The 22,018-nt window shown below is 33.7% G+C and overlaps 1 protein-coding gene across 4 annotated transcripts in view; it reads left to right on the forward strand.

Annotated features, from left to right (window-relative positions):
• LOC106669148 (serine proteinase stubble) overlaps positions 1–22,018 on the forward strand; it is a 302,112-nt gene that overhangs the window by 187,091 nt on the left and 93,003 nt on the right. For all 4 annotated transcript variants that reach the window (XM_024229269.1, XM_024229270.1, XM_014398448.2 and 1 more), the window contains one exon: positions 1,432–1,515. In XM_024229269.1, coding sequence (XP_024085037.1) covers positions 1,440–1,515 — 76 coding nt within the window. In that variant the 5' untranslated portion in view covers positions 1,432–1,439. The remainder of the gene's footprint in view (positions 1–1,431; positions 1,516–22,018) is intronic.

Below are 22,018 nucleotides of genomic sequence, written 5' to 3' on the forward strand. Positions count from 1 at the left end.
ACTCTCTAGACATGATACCATCACCGTAATTTTTATTCGCCAACATCAATCTATCCGTGTAAATTTATGTATCTATGAATTGATACTTATCTTAGTTACTTAATTGCGAGTACAATAAAAAAAACCTTTTACATTTACAGATTTCATCAATCCCAGCGTGTTTTTTTATAAACGATTTTTATTATTATGTTGAATATAATTACTCATTTTCTTAGAAGTTAAATTCACTATTTCAGCAGTGTATAAGCCAAATGACAATTTCTTTTCTAAAAAAATAAAATTTTGAGTTTAGTTCTACTAGAAATCGATTCGTCAGGCGATGTAGTCAGTTTCAATCAGGCCAGGTCAGTTATTTTACCTACCTTAGTACACTGGTTAATTATAATCGTGGACTTTTGATGATATTACAACGTTAATATACGATTACACGCAGATCATTTTACAATTTACATAAATTTGTATAAAATGACAGGATCGGATGGATCAGAGATAAATCAGTCAACGTCAGACAGGTTTATTACAATCTTAGAGCATTCGTTTGTCTAATCGTCAATATGATAATGACCAGATATCATATACTGATTTTTACTGTGCCTATTTGCGTTTTATCACTTCTTCCAACTCATGAAATTGATGTTAAATTTTATTTCAATTGTAGAAAATAATAAAAAATATTGGTCAAATTATTAGATCATAATTATAATCTTTGTTATACGATGACATATTTGATTCCAGACTGATTGTTCGTATATAAGGTAGATGATTTTTTCATCATGATAATTTCAAGGTATAGGAATAATATTTGTCAGAGTACCTGGGTCCTTCATTCAATAAATTGAATAAAGAGATACGTAATGCAAATACAGGCATCTTCTGTTGATTAAACAAATTGCCTTTAATATTTTACTTTAGAAAGCTTCATCATTTTATTATTAATAAGACGTTGACGGTGTTTTATGAATAGTCTGCCGGATGAAGGCAATGGTTGGGGGTTTAACGAACCTAGATCCCCCTACGGCCGCCAGTTTCGCAAAATTGGCTTTTATTTTCCCTCAGGAGAGATTTAGCTTCTAATACCCTCGTTCTAATTTATCCATACATCATTGACTATTAACCTGGCCTGGTTTTTTTTAGCACATAAATTTAATTACCGGCGGTGTCTCAATGCTGTTTTACCTAATGAACTTTCAACCTGAGCTTTTGTTAAAATTTAGAAAAATTAACAAAGTTGCCTTTATTTTGGTCATAAAGTACAGTATGTACAAAGAATTTTGCAACATATCGTTGTATCAATCACCTATTTACAGTTCGGTCAGTTTCAATGATCGCCATTCCTTATCTTTTTACCCTTTATGATTTTCAGCTTATCCCCTTCCCCCATTAAAAAGATATTTTGACTATATTTATAACCTTTTATTTTTTTGTATGCAGGGAGAAGGATGAGAGGGTCGCTGGCAGGAATAGTGGTTCTTTCGCTTTCGCTCTTGGCCCACGCTCAAATGAAAGGACTCCACAGTAAGTAGCTTTTGACTTGACTACAACCACATCCGGACAGCGGGTTCGGAAAAATGCGGACCGTTAAATAGTGATTATTTCCGCGTTTCATTGTGAGATGTAAGCAGGAGAAGTACGGCTAGGAATATGGTCTGTTTACAGTTAAAACTTCCACTTAAGTCCAAATTGTAACTTGACTGGTTATTAGGAAACAAACCCGGGAATATTTAGATGTGATTAATACACATATACACTCAAATTTGAACGCACATAATAAAAGTACGAAATAACCAAAAAAATAAAAATTGCTTGAATTGAAAAGAAATAGGGGATTTTTTTTATTAAGTTCGATGAATATTATTTTCTCTATAAGTAGCAAAAACTAGTTCAAAATGTATGCACGCAATATACATTTTTAAAAAATTATTATTATTATTATTTACTCCATTAGATTTCGTGGTCCGATTGACTAAATAAGTTCTTTCAATTAATATCTCTTTATGTAAGGTATTGGTTGAGATAAATAAGCCGGTGTCACGAGAGGGATTCGAACCCACGATTTTCGGCTAAATACGCCGCTGCTCTACAACGAGCTATCGTGACTTCGATCCACTCCAACTTCCCACCTTTGTCGCCAAGAATCGAATTGATTACACGGCATTTGAAAAATGGGAAAAAGGAGGGAAAATTCGAAAGGTTGTATGTTGAGATGGGGAGTTGGTGTCCGAGTAGATCGAAGTCATGATAGCTCAAGTGGCAGAGCTGCGGCGTATTCAGCCGAAGGTCGTGGGTTCGAATCCCGCTGGTGGCAGGCTTTTTATCTTAACCAATATCTTACATAAAGATTAATTAATTGAAAGAAATTATTATTTACACCTACAACTTTACTTACAACAAGTAAATTTGGTTGTTATTTAGTTATTATTTGACAGCATAATATGATAAAATTAAACTTAGCGGGAGAAGCCACCCACTGGAAGAAGAGAATCTCCAGACTGGGTCAGTGTGAAAACTTGGACGAAAACTTCGGTGTCAAAAAGGGTATTGTGAAATTTAGGAACGTTCTTATAAGGTCGTGAACGGATCGAGTACAAAGATGAGTTTTAATGGCTTTTATTGGAGATGTAGGAGGAGGTTGTTTCATAGGATTTTGGATTAAAGAGACTGGATATGAGATGAATTTGGAATGTTTGGTTGAGCCCCATACTTCCACTCCATCCAATGAGTAAAGGTTGTTTTTTAAATTTAGCTGAGATCGTTGGTCAAGTGTGTTTGAAACGGTAAAAATGTCAGCAGTACATATTGTAAAAACGATCGAGCTAATGATATTTCCTTGGGGGAGTAAAGTTTTTACTTTAATATAGGACAAAAGAGATCGGGGGATAAGGTAAAAGGTACTGGGAAAGAATCTTCTTGAGTACACACAGTAAACCCGGGTGCTGTACCCGGTCAAAGCCTGGGCTACTTCTAGGAAATCAACCGAGCTGTATTCACTCAACAGAAGAGGCAATGTTGTCCACCCCGTTGCACCTGTTGCTCGATGGAGTGAAGTGAGCGAAACCCAAACAGATAAGACGGTAAGGACTTTGCATCCTCAAGAATAGAGATTAATCTTTCAAGCAGTTTTTCAAGGATTTTCGCAAAAGGGGGATAGGAATTAGAAAGTTGGATTGGTTTATTGGTTTGTTACGGGCTGGGATCGTTCTTATTATAGCGTATTTACACTGGATTGGGATATAAGTTGAAGAACTGAGTAGACATATATATATATATATATATATATATATATACACTTATGTATATGTATATATGTATACATATGTTACGGTATATATATACATATATGTATGTATATGTGTGTGTATGTATGTAGGTCGTGTCCTGGAGCTTTATGGAGTAGATTTTGGGTGTCGCACACAATGCTTTAGGTATAGATGACAGTTAAAGTTTTAAAGTTTTAGTAGTTAAGACTTGTACAACAGTCGTCGTGTGCAGGTAGTATTTTTCTGGTGTTGTACCAAAAGATTTACCTTCAGTTGTCCTGTTGTCAGGGAAGAGGTGTACAATGGTGTTTTTAGTCCGTATAGTTTTTTTTTAAGTTTCTCAACTCTATTGAACGATGGTCTAAATGTCTACGGGGTTCTTGGTTCTTTTCCATCTAGCGGTACCCTCTTTAGTGTAGGTCCCGCCTCGGTGCCATAGTTTGGAATATGCCTAAATTATTAATTACTACATACTATTTACTATCCTTTTTAAAAAGATAGTTCCTACTCACAGTAAGTTGTTTTGCAACGATCCGGATTTCGAGCCTTTTAGCTCATCATCAGTTTGAAGGACTTCTACAACCACGTCTCTCGACATGAATTGCCAAAGTGAAACCGCTGATACCTCCGCCAACGCGACGTTCCAATTAGCAGCTGATTTTTTTAATGGCGCTCAATTTGAATGTGCGAAACGCGGAAATTATAACACAAATAAATATTATACTAGTAAATACTTAATATTATTAAATTACTATAAAAATAATAACAACTAAAATAATTAGTTTAATTATTTGGATGTTTGATATTATTTATGTACATATTTAAAATGGGAGGTAGATCAAAATATGTTATATTATTAATGCATTTATCACCATGTTGAATTTTACATTTTTTTAATTTCAAATTTCTCAAACCAACCTAATTCTTTCCCTTTGTTGAAACTATGTAACACTCTTGTATTTAGATTTGAATTGAAATTATGTTTTGTTTCTTTTAGATGGTCCTTAAATTCCGAAAATTTGCTCGATTTAGGCAAGTGTTCTTTTACTCTTGTTTTTATTTCTCTACCGCTTTGTCCTATAAACTTGAACGGAGTATGATTGATTTTATGACAGCTTACGAAAAAAGTTGTCGAACTATTCGATCAAATTTATAACTTTCTTCTCTATACTCTCTACTTTCAATTTGATTTCATTTAAATGGCCGATCGGCGAGATTTTTGTTTGATCTGACTTAAGTTGACAGAGTCATAAGATTTCAACATAATTTGAAAAACGTACCATGAGAGACCGAAAAAGCGCGCTAATTGGCAAGAGAAAGTAAAGAATTATAAAATTGTCAAGTTTCACCTTTTAAAGAAAAGTTATGTTATGTTTGCATGTACTATTTCATTTTTATGTTATTCAATAGTGGCACTGCCTAGTCGAACTGGATAAGAAAATAAGGACAAAAGAGCATAAAGAGAATGATCAGTAATAATACATTTATTTGTTTCGACAGTACACATTTTGTGGAATGTTTAAAAAAAAGTTTAAAGTTTGCTAATAATACCAACCGCTAGTGTATCGCTTGTTGTTTTGTTTATCCATCCTTTTTTATAAGAAGTTTCTAAATGACATTTAAAGTCATACATAAAAGGACAAGTTGTGGTCGGTTTGTATTAGATTTATTACCACCTTATTTGACGACTAAACAGACCTGTAGGGAGTGAAAGCGTACTAATTGACAGGGAGAAGGAATGACACTGAGGAAGTCGGGCTTCATGAACAGCGAGAAATCGCGTTATTTACAATCGGATCGCTTCCAATCGAGAATGAAAGGTTAGTCGGTTAACCCTTAGACAAGATAATTATTGACGATCGTTTTTCTCTCTTTTTTCAAATCGGCTGTTTACAGCGTAATCCATGGTCGGTAGTGATGATGATCGATTGTATGTTTTTATATTGATATGAACTTGTAAGTTGTAAAAGGAGTTACCACGACATACTTCTTTTTAAATATCCTTTGTATTAGTTTTCATTGGAATAAAAAAAACGTAGATTACAATCTTAGATATTGTTTATATTTAAATAATCAATATTGATGCTATGTCAGATTTTAACTAAATTAACAGAGTGCCATGTACTCCATAACATTTTAATTTACCAACCAAAATAAAACGCCTGATAGTATGTTATGCCTTTGTCTTTTCTTAAAAAAAAGTATTTTTTAAAAATTTGGAAAATGGGAGCCATCGATATTGTTTTAGAAGAAAAACAGATAACTAATAACATTTCTCATAATTAATCTTTATGTAAGGTCTTGGTTGAGATAAAAAAGTCAGTGTCACGAGCGGGATTCGAACCCACGACCTTCGGCTAAATACGCCGCTACTCTACCGCTTTGAGCTATTGTGACTTCGATCCACTCGAACACTAAAACTCCTAACCTACAACCTTCCAAATTTTTCCTCTTTTTTGCCATTTTTCAAATGTCGTGTAATCAGGATACGATTCACGGCGTCATATGAAGTGGCCACGGGGAGCTTTTAGTGAAGATATACTTCATTTTACTTATTAAATCCGTAATATTTAGTGGTCTATTAACCTATTAACTTTTTTCAATTAATTAATCTTCATGCAAGGTATTGTTTGAGATAAAAACGTCAGTGTCACGAGCGGGATTCGAACCCATGACCTTCGGCTAAATACCCCGCTACTCGACCACTTGTGCTATCGTGACTTTGATCCACTCAGACTGAAAAAAACAGATTAAAAATGGCAAAAAGGAGGGAAAATTCGAAAGGTGGGTCGAGGTGCGAAGTTAGTAGTAGTGTAAGCCGAAGGTCGTGGGTTCGAATTCCGCTCGTGACATTGACTTTTTTATCTCAACCAATACCTTGCACAAAGATTAATTAATTGAAAAAAGTTAATTGGTCAATCGGACCACGAACTCTAATGGATTTCTCATATTGACCTGTGTGTCCCTATTACAGCGACCGTCAGAACCCTTCAAATATTGATTTTTCAATTAGGAGCACAACAAACAAAATGTATATTTATTTTCTCATTACCTGATTATGAGACGATTCAAAATTACCCTGTATTATGCAAACAATCTACTTCTCAGTTCACCAAACAGTAATTCCGGAGTGAGAAGATGCCCGCTGGGGCACGTGAAACCGAAATATTCAATGGCAAATGGCAGCTGACGAGGGTTGAGAATTTCTACGACCTGTTCATTGAGTCTCACACTCCCGATGGCGATTTGGTCCAGTCACAATTTTTCGTCTCTTATCAAGGTCCTGTGAGTTCCTTCTTCACAATATACGATTGACTAAGTTAATTGATTCAGAAACGTTTTTGGAAACCCAGTTTTTACCATTAGACAATCTAAAGTTGTAGCCACCTGATGGGATACTAAAACTAAGGCCAAATGTTAGGATACAAAAATTGTTCGATGGAATAAAACATTAAGATTATAGCCATGAAATGAACACTAAAATTGTAGACATGTCATTAGAGATACTAAAAATTAAGAGAAGTGAAGACACTAAAATTTTAGCATTATGATTAGAAACAGAATAATTCTAACCCTAGGCTGTCACTAAAATTGTTGCCATGTTATTAGAGGATAACTAAAATTATAGCCATTTGATCTGACCCGAAAATTAAGGCGGCATAATGCAGTAAAAGTGCACGATGTGATAATACACTAAAGTTGTATCTTGAGATAAGACAATACCGTCGAACACAAGGATGAAAGAATTTTGGTATAAGGTACAAAAATTGTAGCCCTTGTTAGGAGACACTAAAATTGTAACAACGTGATGAGTACGAAAATTGTAGCCATGCTGTAGAAGGTAAGTCACTAAAATAGAAGCCTAGTAATGAGAGACTAAAATTATAGACATTGATAAGATAGTGAAATGGTGATGAGGCACATGATGTTGTCCAAAAATGTGACAAGTGAAAATGAAAATGTATGTTGGAATAATATGCTAAAATCGTAGGCACGAGTTGAGACACTAAAATTGCACGATGGAATGCCACTAAAATGGCAACAATACGGAAACATACTTAAATGGTAGCTATAAGATCGGAGACATTAAAATATTTGCCTTGTCTTAAGACATTAAAACTGTACGATGGGATAACACATGAAAGTTGTAGTCATGTGATAAGATTCTAAATGTAGCTATTCGGTAAAATACAATTGTCGCAGGGTGATAAGGCAGAAAAATTGTGGACAGGTTAGGAGAAACTAAAATTGTAGCAACGTGATTTTAGGTGGTAAGACTCTAAAATAGTAGTCCAGTAATGAGAGACTAAAATTTTAGCCATATGAATGACAATGGAAGCCATGATGTACTCTAAAAATGTGGCGATTGATGGAAAACTGAAAATGACTTTGGTATAATATGCCAAAATTGTAACCTTGTGATGAGACACGAAGATTATATCCACGTATTGAGACACGAAACTAACTTACTAATATCTTTAAAGTACAAAAATTTTATCTATGCGGTAAGCCACTAAAATGTGTGCAATAAACTCTCCAAAAATGTAGCCATATTGAGACTTTAAAATTGCACGATGAGATAAGACACTTAAATCGTAGCTATATGACCGGAGACACTAAATTTTTGCCTTGTCGTAAGAAACTAAAATTGTAGCCACATGATTTCAGATACTACTACAAATAGAAGCCATATGATGAGCCATTAATTTTAATAGTTTTTTACCAGTTATTTTTACTTTTTTCAGTTTACTTAGTCATTTGGCAATTAATTTAATTCATAGTTTTATAAATCAAATATTGATTTTTATTCAGATACTCATTTGTTGCTCTGTTAAAAGGGAAATTTACTTTATTAACAATGTCGTGGGACTATTAATTTACCATAAAATATTTTTATTTTAAAAGTTTTTAAGTCAGTGCTAGCCTAGATGTTCTTTGGTTGAATAAATCCCAATAATTCAACATACTCGGCTCATCTCGTCTTTTTACTAATGTGAATACTTTTTGAAAATCGATCGTCCTCCTTCACCGGATCGAGCCTCGAATTAAAGCCTCCCTCGAAGCCCACACATGACACGTTCCCGACCCGATAAGTGTACATCCGTGGGACATTTTTAGCGAAATGGCAAAATTTCAATTGCAAACTCACACGACGGCTGGATGGGGAGGAGAGATATAAAATTCTCCGCATGTTTATTAATGTTCGTCTCGGTTTATAAACATATCAGAAAGGGAGGATATGGAAATCGTGTCGTTTAACACAAGGGAAAAGGTCGCGATTTACATTCTCTTGCTCAAAGAGAATGGAATTACATTTTTAAAAAATCCGATTCATTCTGATTGTAAATATACCATTCATTATACAGCGAAATAAAGTACGCCATTCTATTTATTTTCAAGGGGAAAAAACCATCACTTACTTGAAAACTTTGAAAATTTAAATATAGATATAAGTGTGCATGTATCTGTCAATACAAAAAAATAGGTACATAAATATATAAGCATATATTTTGATACGTAAAATGGTGTAGTGTATATATTGAAAAATAAATATAAATTTATTTATGGAATGATGATTATGATTTGATTGAGAGCTATATAGATGAGAGAGAAAAACAGAGAGAAAGAAAGACAACGAAGTGATAAATGGTACAAATAATCAAATGAACAATCTAACCAAGACGCAAGAAAGGATCTAAATAAATTTCGATAAACTGTGATTTTAGTACAGTTCAAATGGAAGTTTTATAGTTCTCCTGTCATATTTTTCCGTGTCGCTCTGAACTCTAGACGGGCCGTGTAACAGTACTTGCTCATCAGATACAGTCGTCTCACTTGTCACCACCTTGGACTAGGTCAGTCGTCAACCGCGGAGCCACAGGTGTTCCGGCATAGAACGATTCAAGCTCCGTCCCCGCCTACTGACTAAGATTTAACTCCACTCGGTGGAAAATCAGTAATGATCGTACTTCGAGAGCAAATGTGTCAACTAACTGTTTTTATCAAATAGACATAAATCGTCTTATAAAATTAAACGAAAAGAGCACTATTAAATGAAATACATTGAAAATCAAATCCATAACCAAGGCGAATTTTTAAAAAATAAAAAGAAACAAATTGAGGAATGTAATTTTTATTTAAAATGTAGAAACTCGCGCAACAGATTTTTATAAAATTATATATAAATTTTTTAATCCTTGAAATTTACAGTACGTAACCAATTAAAAAATTGTCATTATAAACAGTTTTCTGTCTGACAAAACTCAGTAAAACTCATTTCTTCATTTTCTTACTCATCGTGTTTAAAATCCTCTGTGATAAATAAAAAATCAAGGACGACAGAAAATAAGACTGTTTAGAACAATTAACCTACTTAATATTAAACAATTGAACATTATTCCATTATTAAACACTAATTTTCATGGTTAAAGTGACCACATGAACAAAATCGATTACAGCTTGAAAAATAAGGTTATTAGAAATTTTTTTCACTTTTTGACCAGGGACTTCCATCTCTCTCTCTCTAACTAACTATATATCAACTTATGTAATCACGTAATCATATATATATATGTGAGAGAGAGAGAGAGTGAGAGAGAGAAAGAAGAAAGTGTGAGAGAACGATAGGCAACAGAAAAATTACAGCAAGATAGAGCGATGTGAAAGAAAGTATGAAACATCTGTATGACCGTTGAAATATAAACAACTAAAAGCAGGTATAGAGTGATAGATAAAAACAAAGAGAAAGAGAGAGAGAGAGAGAGAGAGAGAGAGAGAGAGAGAGAGATAGAGAAAGAGAGAGAGAGAAAGAGAGAGACGATATGTGGGAGAAAGTAAGAGAAAGATAAACATAGAAACATAGAATGAAAGAAAGAGAAAAGGAAAGGAGGAAAGAAGAAAAGAGAAAGATATATAGCTTGATATATAGTTAAAGAAATAGGGAGATAGATAGATAGACAGAGAGAGAGAGAGAGAGAGAGAGAGAGAGAGAGTGAGAGAGAAAGAGAGCGTGAGAGAGAGAGAGAAACTAGATACATTATGAATTACTCTTACGTATGTACAATTTGCAACTTTTATTTTGAAACGCTGGAGAGCGCGTTAATGAACGTAATTTTGGGGTGTTCAGCAACTTAGGAACCGTGGTCCCTTTACCTATTTTTAAAACGTCTTTTAACCAAAATATCAAAATTATAATTATTACGTTTAATCCAAAATAAGCTTTAATAGAAATTTAGCTCAAAGAACAACATCCATCCAACCGAAGGATGGATGAAATTTTGTCAAAGAATTAGCTTGAAAACCTGAAAAACATTCTCCAACCACAACAGATGCGTAGGTAACTAGTTTAATAATAATTCAAAGGGTTTCAAAATTACCATCCTAGACCTTATTTTGTTTATGGTTTAATTAATTATAATGGTTACATCGTTCGGGTTGAGTTTGATTAAAACTTAAATCAAGCTGTGGGCGTACACGGGTGCCTTGAACGAATATAATCAGTGTCTAAGCAGCGAAGCTCCCAAGTGTGACAATGAAAGATAAATCAAACCGCGTTGTAAATTCCGAGCAAGGACCGCCGTTAATCCTTGAAGGGGGGCTGATTAGAATTCACAGTTGTCACTTGAAGACTTCCTGTAATCCGCCATCCCGTACACTTTCTCCGGATTTATTAGATGGTATTTCGTTCCTGCTGTTTCTTCAAGCCTCCCCCGAGTGTTCTAAAAAGTTATAAACTTAACCCCTATATCCTTAAACGACTGTTATATTACACTGGTTTTGCACGAGCAACAAGTCTCTTGCGTGTCTCGAACACGTACTTTTTTTTATTAAATTTACAGCCCTGTCGCACAGTAACTTGCGAAAACGACCGTTCATTCTGTGAACTTTGGACAAAAAAAAAGAACTTTCTTCAAGTGTTTATTTAGACGTTGTTGTACGGTTATAACCGTTTCGTGTATCACGAACAATTATTTCTGGCCCATTTCTTTGGATACTTTGTGCAAAACGGCCCGGAAAGTCCATAATATTCTGAGTCATACTCAGACAATTAGCTTCTTTCAAATATTACTGACCCTACAAAGTAGGATGTCATGGAGGTTATTATAATTCCATTCAAATTGCAATATTATGTCTCATTTATTTCAACGGGACAATCATTTTCATTAGAAATGTAGTCTAGCTACACGGAAAAATTCTGCTGAAACGAACTTCCAATTTGACCATGCGAGACATGAATCTAGGGCAACTTATTTTATAATTTCCATGAAGTAACCAGACCAAACCAGAGATAATAGGCCGACTAAAATGTACAAAGACGACTAAATTAAACTTTTTAACATGTTGGTTTAGAGTTTGCTGTATTAACTAGCCAACTAAAGATTGGCTGACCACATATGGTCAAATCTAACCGCAGATGATAATCAATCTATGTAAGATGACCAGGTCACTTACTAGGTCTTTCTACTCTCGCGAGTTTTGACGCGTTTTTTGCGTTTCTTCTCTGGAGTTACCCCAAAGCCAAAAGGCGATTGATTAACATCAAACCCGCGTCGGCATAGCCAGTAGTCGATATATCTATCCAACCATCAAATTTAAGCAGTAAAGTTTAAGTAAAAGTAAGAGTAAGTTTGCAGCCTCTCTCATTCTCTCTCTCTCTCACACTCACCCTCACTCTGCCTACTTATCCATCTTTCCGTCTATCTATTTCTATTTTTCCCTTTCTACTTTCTCACTCACTCTCTCTCTCTCTCTCTCTTTCTCCCTCTCTACCTCCCACCATCACTTGCTCGCTCTTTCTCCCTCGCTACCTCCCGCCCTCACTTACTCGCTCTTTTTCCCCCTCTACCTCCTGCCCACACTTTCTTGCTCTTTCTCCCTCTCTATCTCCCGCCATCACTTACTCGCTCTTTTTCCCTCTCTACCTCCCACCCTCACTTACTCGCTTTTTCTCCCTCTCTACCTCCCGCCCTCACTTACTCGCTCTTTCTCCCTCTCTACCTCCCGCCCTCACTTACTCGCTCTTTCTCCCTCTCTACCTCCCGCCGTCACTTACTCACTTTCTCCCTCTCTACCTCCCGTCCTCTCTTTCTCGCTCTTTCTCCCTCTCTACCTTCCTCCCTCCATTTCTCTTTATCACACACACTATCTGTCTCTCCTTTTTCCTCTATCTATCTAACTTTTGGTCCCACCATCTCCTTATCAATCTCTCAATGTCTTTTTTTTCTCGCTCTCTCTATCTAGCCATTTGCCAACCTACGCATTTATCTATCTATTTATCCGTCTGTCTTTCTATCCATCTATTTATCTTTTTTTCCTTTTGCCTGCCTCTCTCTATCTCTCTCTTTCTTCCTATCTATCTATCCGTCTCTCTCTCTCTCTCTCTCTCTCTTTCTTCCTATCTATCTATCCGTCTCTCTCTCTCTCTCTCTCTCTCTCTCTCTCTCTCTCTCTCTCTCATGTAAAAACGTGAAGCTGTTTTATTGGAACATCTCAGACCGTTTATAAATTTAAAGAAAGGTAATATTGTAGAAATCAAAATTGTATCTTAATTTTAAACAACGAAATAAAAATCCTAGGCTTCATAACACATAAATATTTTACCTTGTATATCTTATTGATAAATCTTGTAGCAGAATACATTCCATTGCATATCAATTAAAAAAACGATTTAATATCAATAATAATACACTCTTGAAGCTAAAGCTTTTTAATGCACTAATGCTTTCAAATATAATTTATGGCCATGCACTAATTTTTAGTCTTTGCAGTAAACATCTACGTAAGTTACATGTTACAAATATGTGTATTCGCTATATCTGTAATCTACACTATTATTCTAGAATTAATGACAAGTACTATAATTTCTTCATTTTAAAAATTGATGATTTGTTAGAATAACAAAATTTGGCCTACTGTCCATGATATATAAGAAAAAAAAGCCTGAATTTAAAATGCCGTGTCGTACACACTGTTTTTCTAATTCGTTCTTTTCTAAATCTATAAAACTTTACAATAATTTACCCAATATTATAAAATCATATAAATCTAAACGTATTTTTAAGAAACATCTGAAAGCTTTTCTCTCATTAGATTACGTTCAATCATAATCTCTACTACATCAATATTGTTTAAAAGTAAAAAACAAAAACAAATATATATATATGAATTATACGTATTTTGTATTTGGAATTATGTAAACTTTAGTTCTAAGTACGGATGCTCATTAAATGTAAGAAAGGCCTTTGAGATCAAATTTTGCGAGCTTTTATAAATAAAATGTTCATTTCAATTCAATTCTCACTCTTTCCTCTATCTATCTATCTTCATCGCTCTATCTAACCATCCGTCTCTCTCTCTCTCTCTCTCTCTCTCTCTCTCTCGCAGTATCTATTTATTTATATTTATACTCATCTATTTATCTAGTTATCGGTCTGTCTTTCAACTATCTATCTTTCTCTTTATATCAACATCTATTTCTCTCTTTTCACTCTCTCATTCTCTTTCTATCTGCCTATCTATCTATTTATCCGTCTTTCTTACACCTCCATTTCTCTCTATCAAATTATGTATCAATCAATGCGAAATGCGATTTTTTTGTGAGAGAAATAGAAAAAGAGGGAAAGAGGGAAGAAGAAAATGAGAGAGAGAGAGGGAGAGAGTGAGTAAGATAGATAAATAGATAGGTAGAGATGGAGAGATAGAGAGTTCGATGGAGAGATAGAGCAAGAGACAGATAGATAGATAGATAAATAGATAGATAGATAGATAGATAGATAGATAGATAGAGAGAGAGAGAGAGAGAGAGAGAGAGAGAAAGAAAGAAAGAGATATATAGAGAAAGAGAGAGAGTGAGTGAGGTAGAAAGAGATAGGGAAATCGATAGACAGAGATAGATAGATCTAGAGATAGATAGATAGATAGATAGATAGATAGATAGATAGATAGGTAGATAGATAGATAGATAGATAGATAGATAGATAGATAGATAGATAGATAGATAGATAGGTAGATAGATAGATAGATAGATANATTAAAATATTAACACAACTTTTAAATTTTTTATATTTTTTATTTTAATATATACCTTTTTAAAACTAAATTACAATTATTATTTTGACGTCAAAGTAATAAAATTAACTTACTTGAATAGTGCACACCAAATTTTTATTTTTACCAAAAATAGCTGTTTACCCACACAAGCCAGAAAGGGATCTGTTCTAGGACTTGAAAAAAAAATAGCCCTTTCTTGGCCCCTACTCCTATCACTGCTTGAGTGTGTGGGGGGCATGGCGGTTCATTTAAATCTGAACGTGACAATACTCCTTCAATTACCCAAAAGGAAAAGAATAAAAAGAAAAAAATTTCAGTTCTGGTGGGTAAATGCCAGTTGTAGATGCTGCATTGTTCCTCGGAGAGATTCGTAGGAATCCAACTGCTTTCAAGTTCAGCTGTGACATTCATAGTTTGTCCATCCAATTTGTTTAACGTTGATGAATCTTTATTTCCCTTTCTAGATGTGCCATTACAATCTCTTCCTGATTCTTTCGAATTCTTCTCTCAGCGAGTTCTTCTTTGTCCAGTATCTTCTTGCTGGATCAAAGCTCTTCCTTCATGACGATAACATTGGTATTGAGAGAGGTTACATCACCTCGGTGTAGGATATTTCGCAAGGTCTTCGATGGGTGCTGGAGCTGGAGCTTTACTGCTCAATGAATGTGGCGATGAGTTGGGATTGGATTTTGAGATACACAGTTGTTCAGGTGTTGTGTGCTATCTTGTCCTCTGCAAGAGTTGTGGAACATGTTCTGAACTCCTGGGATCTACTCAGCCGTAGTCATCAATGTTGAATTGGTTGTAGGTAGATCGGTGTTCAGATTCTAGATTCTGGGTGATTTGATGGTCTATCCAGTTGATACGGAACTTTCCGAATTATTAATCACATATTTACCTAATTACATTTTACATTATTAGTTTTTATTAAAATGATAATGACTATTTCACGCTATCACATGTTTGTTAAAATGGTAGTGACTATTTCATGATTTACATATTTGTTAAAATGGTAATAACAGTTTTATGCTTTACAATATATTAAATTACTAAAAGAAAAAGATTCTTTAAATTGATAAATTTAGGTTATAATAAGTAAACTTTTAAATTTTGTATTTAATTTGGTTTGAGAATTGATCAATCAATTTTATAAAATGAGTAATAGTAAATTATTTTCAAATTAATTTCCATATTTTTTGGTTGAGTTATGTGTGCTTTTCTGAGCGTTTTATTATTGTTACGATCTTGTAAAATAAAACACACTTTATTGATTATATCTTTTCTGATGAATGGTCCTTGATATTTTTTCATCAGTTTTAAATTAACATTATTTTCTTTTTTTGAAATATGATAACATCGTATTAAAATTTGGTCACCGATTTTGAAGTTACCGTTCTTTCTATTTCGGTTGTAATATATTTCCCGCCGTTTAAATGCCTTATGTAAGTTTTTTTATAGTAGATTTCCATTTTGTTTGTGTCTGACGTGGGTCATTATCTGGAATTTCCCATTTAATTTCTATTGGTCCGTTCAAATTTCTTCCCAAAAAAATCTCTGCAGGAGAAAATCCTGTCGATTCGTTGATGGCATTGTTCAAACTAGAAACTATCCACGGGGTATCTTCGTCGCAATTTTGCGGATCATTTATACACGACACTCTAATCGCATTCTTTATATTTGCTACGTAATGTTCGGCCGTATTTCCCTGAGGCTGGTAAGGGATTCCTAGCGAATAGGAGATTCCGGATTTAAACAAGAAACGTTTGTAAGCTGGAGACTTAAAAATTGCTGCATTGTCGGAAAATATTACCCTTGGGATTCCATGTTGACTAATAATATAATGTTTAATACATTTTATTACGGTCTCTATTTTCTGATCGGGTGTCGGGATAGCAAATAGGAATTTAGAAAAACTGTCGACGGCGATGAATAAATATAGATTACCATTATTTGTTCTGTTCATTTTCGTAAAGTCAATATACAATTTTTCTAAGGGAGCTGTATCAAGTTTTGACTGTAAAAACCCATATCTGGTGAAATTTGCACTTTTATATTCGGAACACTGTTTGCAATTTTTACACCGTTCAATTATATCTTTACGGAAATGTGGGTATGTGAAATGTTTACTAATTTTACTGATTGTCTTTGAAATACCTGAGTGCGTTCCTAATATACTAGCGTGCCTTAAGTTAAATACTACATCGCGTAGTGCTTGTGGTAAAAAAATTTTTGAACGGGGCATGGATCCTGTTTGGAAATGTAACAATTTATCATCCGCGTTAATAGAATAGTTTTTTATTTTAATCCCTTTTTGTATGTCTGTGATCATTTTATTGCAAAATTCGTCTTTACGTTGCCACTCTTTAAGACTTTGAAACAATTCAGGAAACTCTAAAATATTAGTCAAACCGTATCCTATTTGATCTTCCAGATTACTTTCAAATTTTTCCGGTACTTCTTCACGTACTAAATCCGCTCTTGACAATAAATCCGCCCAAATATTTTTTGTACCAGGAATATGAAATATTTCAAATTGAAATGTTTTCAAGAAGGCTACCCATCTGGAAAATTTCCCTTTTAATTCCCCTGGCCTATTGAACAACCATTTGAGGCTTTCATTGTCTGTATACAGCATAAATTTTGAATAAGTTAAATAACTTGAGAAATATTGCACACTGTAAACGATGGCTAAGCATTCTTTTTCTATTGTGCTGTAATTTCTTTGATGTTTGTTGAAAGTTTTGGACATAAAATGGATCGGTAAAAGTTTCCCATTTTCAGACTGAAATAGAGTCGCGGCCAAGGCGACGTCTGAGGCATCGGTAAACAAACAGAAAGGGTTATTGTGATTAAACTCGGGGATTTTAAGAATTGGCTTATTTGTTAACAGCTGTTTTATTTTATTAAATGCTATAGAATGTTCCTCTCGCCATATAAAATCTGTATTTTTACGTTTTAAGTTATGCAAAGGCTGAGCGATTTGGGACAAATTTGGTAAATATTGTTTAAAATAATTAACAGCTCCTAAAAAGGACGCTAACATTTTAAGATTTTTGGGAGTTTCAATATTTATTAACGACTGTACCCTTTCCGGGTTGATGCGGATTCTGTTTTGTGAAATTACGTGGCCCATAAATTTTAAATCTTGCACACCTAATTGAAGTTTTTCGGGATTGACCGTTAATCCGTTATGCTTCAAACGCTCCAATACTATCTCCAAATGCTCAATGTGTTCCTGATATGACTTCGAAAATACTATCAAATCGTCGATATAAAACCATACGAATTTTAGGTCATGAAAAATTTTGGTCATTATAATCGATATCGCTTGGCTTCCAATTTTCAAGCCAAATGGTATTCTTTTGAATAGATAGGTTTTCTCTCCGTCAGTAAAACCTGTTAGGGACATTGATTTCTCAGTTAGTGTCAGCTGATGAAATGATTTTGTAAGGTCGAGTGAGGAAAAAAATTTATATCCCTGTAGTCGGTCTAAAATTGATTTTATGTTTGGTATGGGGTACTCAAAATTTTTGAGTTTTTTATTTAGTTCTCTGTAATCAACGACTAATCGATGATTATTGGATTGACCCTTTTTTACGAGAAAGCATGGGCTTACATACTCAGATTGACCTTCTACGATAATATTTTGCTTTATTAAATCATTTAATATCTCTTTTGCCAACTCCCTTTGAATAGGATTTAAATAATATGCTCTACATTTAACGGGTGTGGGGTCTTTAAGTTCTAATTCAATTTCAAAATTTATAGCTTTTCCAATTCGATCATTAAGTACTTCAGGATAATGTTTTTTAAAATGTTCAATTAAGTTGTTTGTATCTAGGCCGACACAGTTTATAAAACTATCGTTATTATGCAGGGGAAAAATTTTATTCGGAGCAAAACCGAAAAAATATCCATCACGACTAGGAAATCTTGTTAATTGTGTTTGTTTTTGAAAGTCGTAACCAAGTATTACTGAGATAGGCAAATTTTTTATAACTAGGAAGTCAAAATTCCAACTGTAGATCCCAATAGTTATTTTTAATTGAATTTTTTTAGATGGTTCTACCATGGACCCGTTTACAGAAACTAACTTAAGATTAGTTTCTTCTATCTTTTTTGGATTGATAAGTCCCAATTTAAGTAAATTTAAAAATAAACGTTCCGAAATTGAAGATCGAGAAGCTCCCGAATCAATAAGTGTTTTGGCGGATAGAACCTTTTGTAAAGTAACTGTTATGATTCCCACTGATACATTAGGATTTTCAAAATTTGTGGACAACGCAATGTCTGAACATTGTGGTACATCTTTCTGTAAATACTTTGATTCTAATAAATCTAATTTTTGTATGAATTTCTTAAACCTTTCCCTGTTAGAATTTAAATTTTGAGATTTTAAATTATTAATTTGATTTTTTTTATTCGTGTTGGAGTGTAAACTTTTGACGGGAATTGGGAGGAATTGATGTTGTTCGCCGTGGACTTGTTCTAGGGTTCCCGAGTGTCCATGTTGGGATTCAACGGCCCTCTTCCGTTGGGACTTACCCGATTTCTGAATTATCCCTTTTTGATCGGTCTTATAAAATTTGAGTTTTTTTGATTTTTATAGTGATCTTCGAATTTCAACGGTTTATGTTTAATTTGGTTAAAATAATGCTCGGATCGTTTCGGATAGAATTTGTTTTTGTGATAAGCCTCTCTATGGGACTCTCTAGGCCTAAACCTAGCCGCGTAGTCGCTACCGGTACAGTCTGTAAGATAATCCATATCACAAACGCTTTGTTTTACGCAAGAGCAACAATACTTTGTATTATATGATTTTGGAAAAATTCTGCCGTGGTGTTCAGTATGACGTCTTTGATCCCAAATACGATTAAAATTTTCTGTCCTATTTAATTTTTTTACGAAAGGCCGTCTTTTGTTATGATAATTTTGATACGCGTTCATATTGTTATTTGTCCAATAATTATTATTAAATGGTCGATATGATTGTCTATTTGGTGGGTTGTAATTTCTGTTTATTTGATTCCCGTTATTTTGAAAAGCGTAATTTCTTCTATAATTTTTTTCCGAAAGTTGACTGTCTACTTGTGATCGTTTATGATAAACATTTTTATTCCAGGGCCTTTCCTTTATAGTATTTTCTGCCATATCTAGTTTTCTAGAGTTCCTGTGTTGCTGAAAATTTCCTTCGTTTTGTAACGAGTCTAGATCTGAATTAATTTTACAACCGCGATCCGGAATGCGGTTAATTCCTACTCCAACCGACATTAAATTATGTTTTCTCGCCCTTTTCTTTTGTTTGCTGAAGTCAATGAAGCTATCTTCAGAATCCGACGAGGAATAAAAAAATTTATTTGCCCTATGGGTTCGGTTCGTCAGTATTAATTCGACTCTAGAAATCTCCTGGTATAATTCGGGGATGTCATTAATTTCCATTTTAGTTCCGATCAGTGCAATATATTCAGGGTTAATTCTTTCTAGGATAATTTTTATAATCTCTTTTTCAGGAATATCTCCGAATATCTTAGCATATTGGACACGTGTGTCGACGAAATTTCTGAGGGACTCGTTTCTTCCTTGGGGCCTTAATAAAAATTTAGTTTTTAAAAGAATGACTTGTTGGGCTGACACGTGGTATTGAAATAGCGAATCACGCAGCAATCGAAAGGAAATTTCTGGTTTGTTTGCGGCATTATACAGCAGATGGCTTACAGATCCCGTGGTCATTTCCGCAATAACGAAAAGAATTTCTGACGTCAAACTTTTATAATGCTGAAGTAAGGGATGTAGCGCGCATAAAAATTTAAAAATAGATTCTGGATCATTTAGTGACAACATAGGCAACCGATTAATCCTTGTTAAAAGAGTTTTGTGTAATTTTGATGCACGGACATATTTTTCTTCAATTTTACCTACCTGGCTTTGTTCAGAATCAGTCGAATTAAATTTAGGGTAAAAGTGGGCTCCTAAATTAGTGTTATTTCCCGTTAGGGCCATTGCATAACTTTTTCTAGGTGCCGGGATTGGTACTTTTCTGACGGATTTTTCCGAATTAACCGATAATTGGTCTTCGTTTTCATTTACAATTTTTGGTTCCTTTTCGATTATTATCGGGTCGTTTACGCATTCTTCAAAATTTTTATATATTTTTGTGGTCAACTTATCAATTAGTGCTAAACGTTTCTTTTTTGCAAGTCGAGGGATATCCGGGGAGTTACAAATAATTTCATTCACGGTCTTAGATATTTTATTCATAAATTGTTGCGACTGGAAAGAATTCAATTTTGTACGATTGGATAGTTCCATAGTTTGTGAGGCCTGAGACTCGCAGGACAATCTCGCGTGAGATGATTGTGGGGTTCTCTGACAGTCTAGCATATTTGACGAATTAAAATGTTATTTGAGAAAGTAATTTTGTAACTATGGAAGAAAGTGTAATAAAAAGAATAATCACGGATAAAGTACAATAAAAAAAAAATAACCACGGAAGAAACTACAATGACAAAAAAACAAAAGAATAACCACGCTCTGCTACCAATATTTTGTGATATAGCGTGTGTCTTCTTCTTTTTTTGTTGGGCCCAACCCTGATTTCGGAAAACCGAAATCAAGGTCCCAGAGGTTTTTTACGATCGGACCTGAATACGATAATTTAATTTATCGATCAGGCACCTTTTATATTTCATTTAAACCAAAGTAAATACGACACCAAATGTTTCTTAAATTTGAATCTTTAATTACAATTTAATATTTTCACATAAAATGACAATATATTTAATCAATTATTATTTTTAATTTAAAGAATCTTTTTATACAATAACAAACCTATCTCAAATCTACAAACCTTAATTTTAAAATGGAATTTGATTCTCGGTTCAAAGATTATTAATATTATTATTATTAAAATTTTTACCTCCAAATTAGAAAATACAATTAAAATATTAACAACTTTTAAAATGAAATATTATTTCTTTTACTCTTCTTTATAACAATATATATCCTTTTAAAATTAAATTACAATTATTATTTTTTATTTTGAAGTCAAAGTAATAAAATTTACTTACTTGAATAGTGTGCACACCAAATTTTTATTTTTTACCAAAAATATCTGTTAACCCACACAAGCCAGAAAAGGATCTGTTTTAGGACTTGAAAAAAATAGCCCTTTCTTGGCCCCTACTCCTATCACTGTTTGAGTGTGTGGAGGGGCAATGGCGGTTCATTTAAATCTGAACGTGACACATGTATTATTGTTGTTATATTAATTATAACATACTTATTTTAGTATGAACAAATTAACTGTGATTAAAAAGTAATTAGTTTTTATTTAAAAAATTAATTGTAATGGTTTGGTAGAAAATTAATCAAAACACGGAATAAGATTTTTTGATATAATGAATGTAACTAACATTTTATTGTACCGCCGTAAATTGGAACAATTTATTACACGGTTTTGCTCATAAAATTTAATTAGCAATTTATTTCATAGTTTTGCTCGTAAAATTACACCATTTTCGTCGGGTAGCATCAGAACAAGCCACTCATATTTTTTGTAGTTTATTTCAAACTAGTACATGTAATTTTGTCGTTATATTAATTACAACATGTTATTTTAATGTAAACCAAATTAAACGAGATCAAAAATTCATAAGGTTTTATAAACATTGTTTAATTATGATGGTTAGGAGTAACTTTATTTAAAACAATTA

This window comes from Cimex lectularius, unplaced genomic scaffold, assembly GCF_000648675.2.
Source record: "Cimex lectularius strain Harlan isolate CLEC.00 unplaced genomic scaffold, Clec_2.1 scaffold272, whole genome shotgun sequence".
Classification (NCBI taxonomy): Eukaryota; Metazoa; Arthropoda; class Insecta; order Hemiptera; family Cimicidae; genus Cimex; species Cimex lectularius.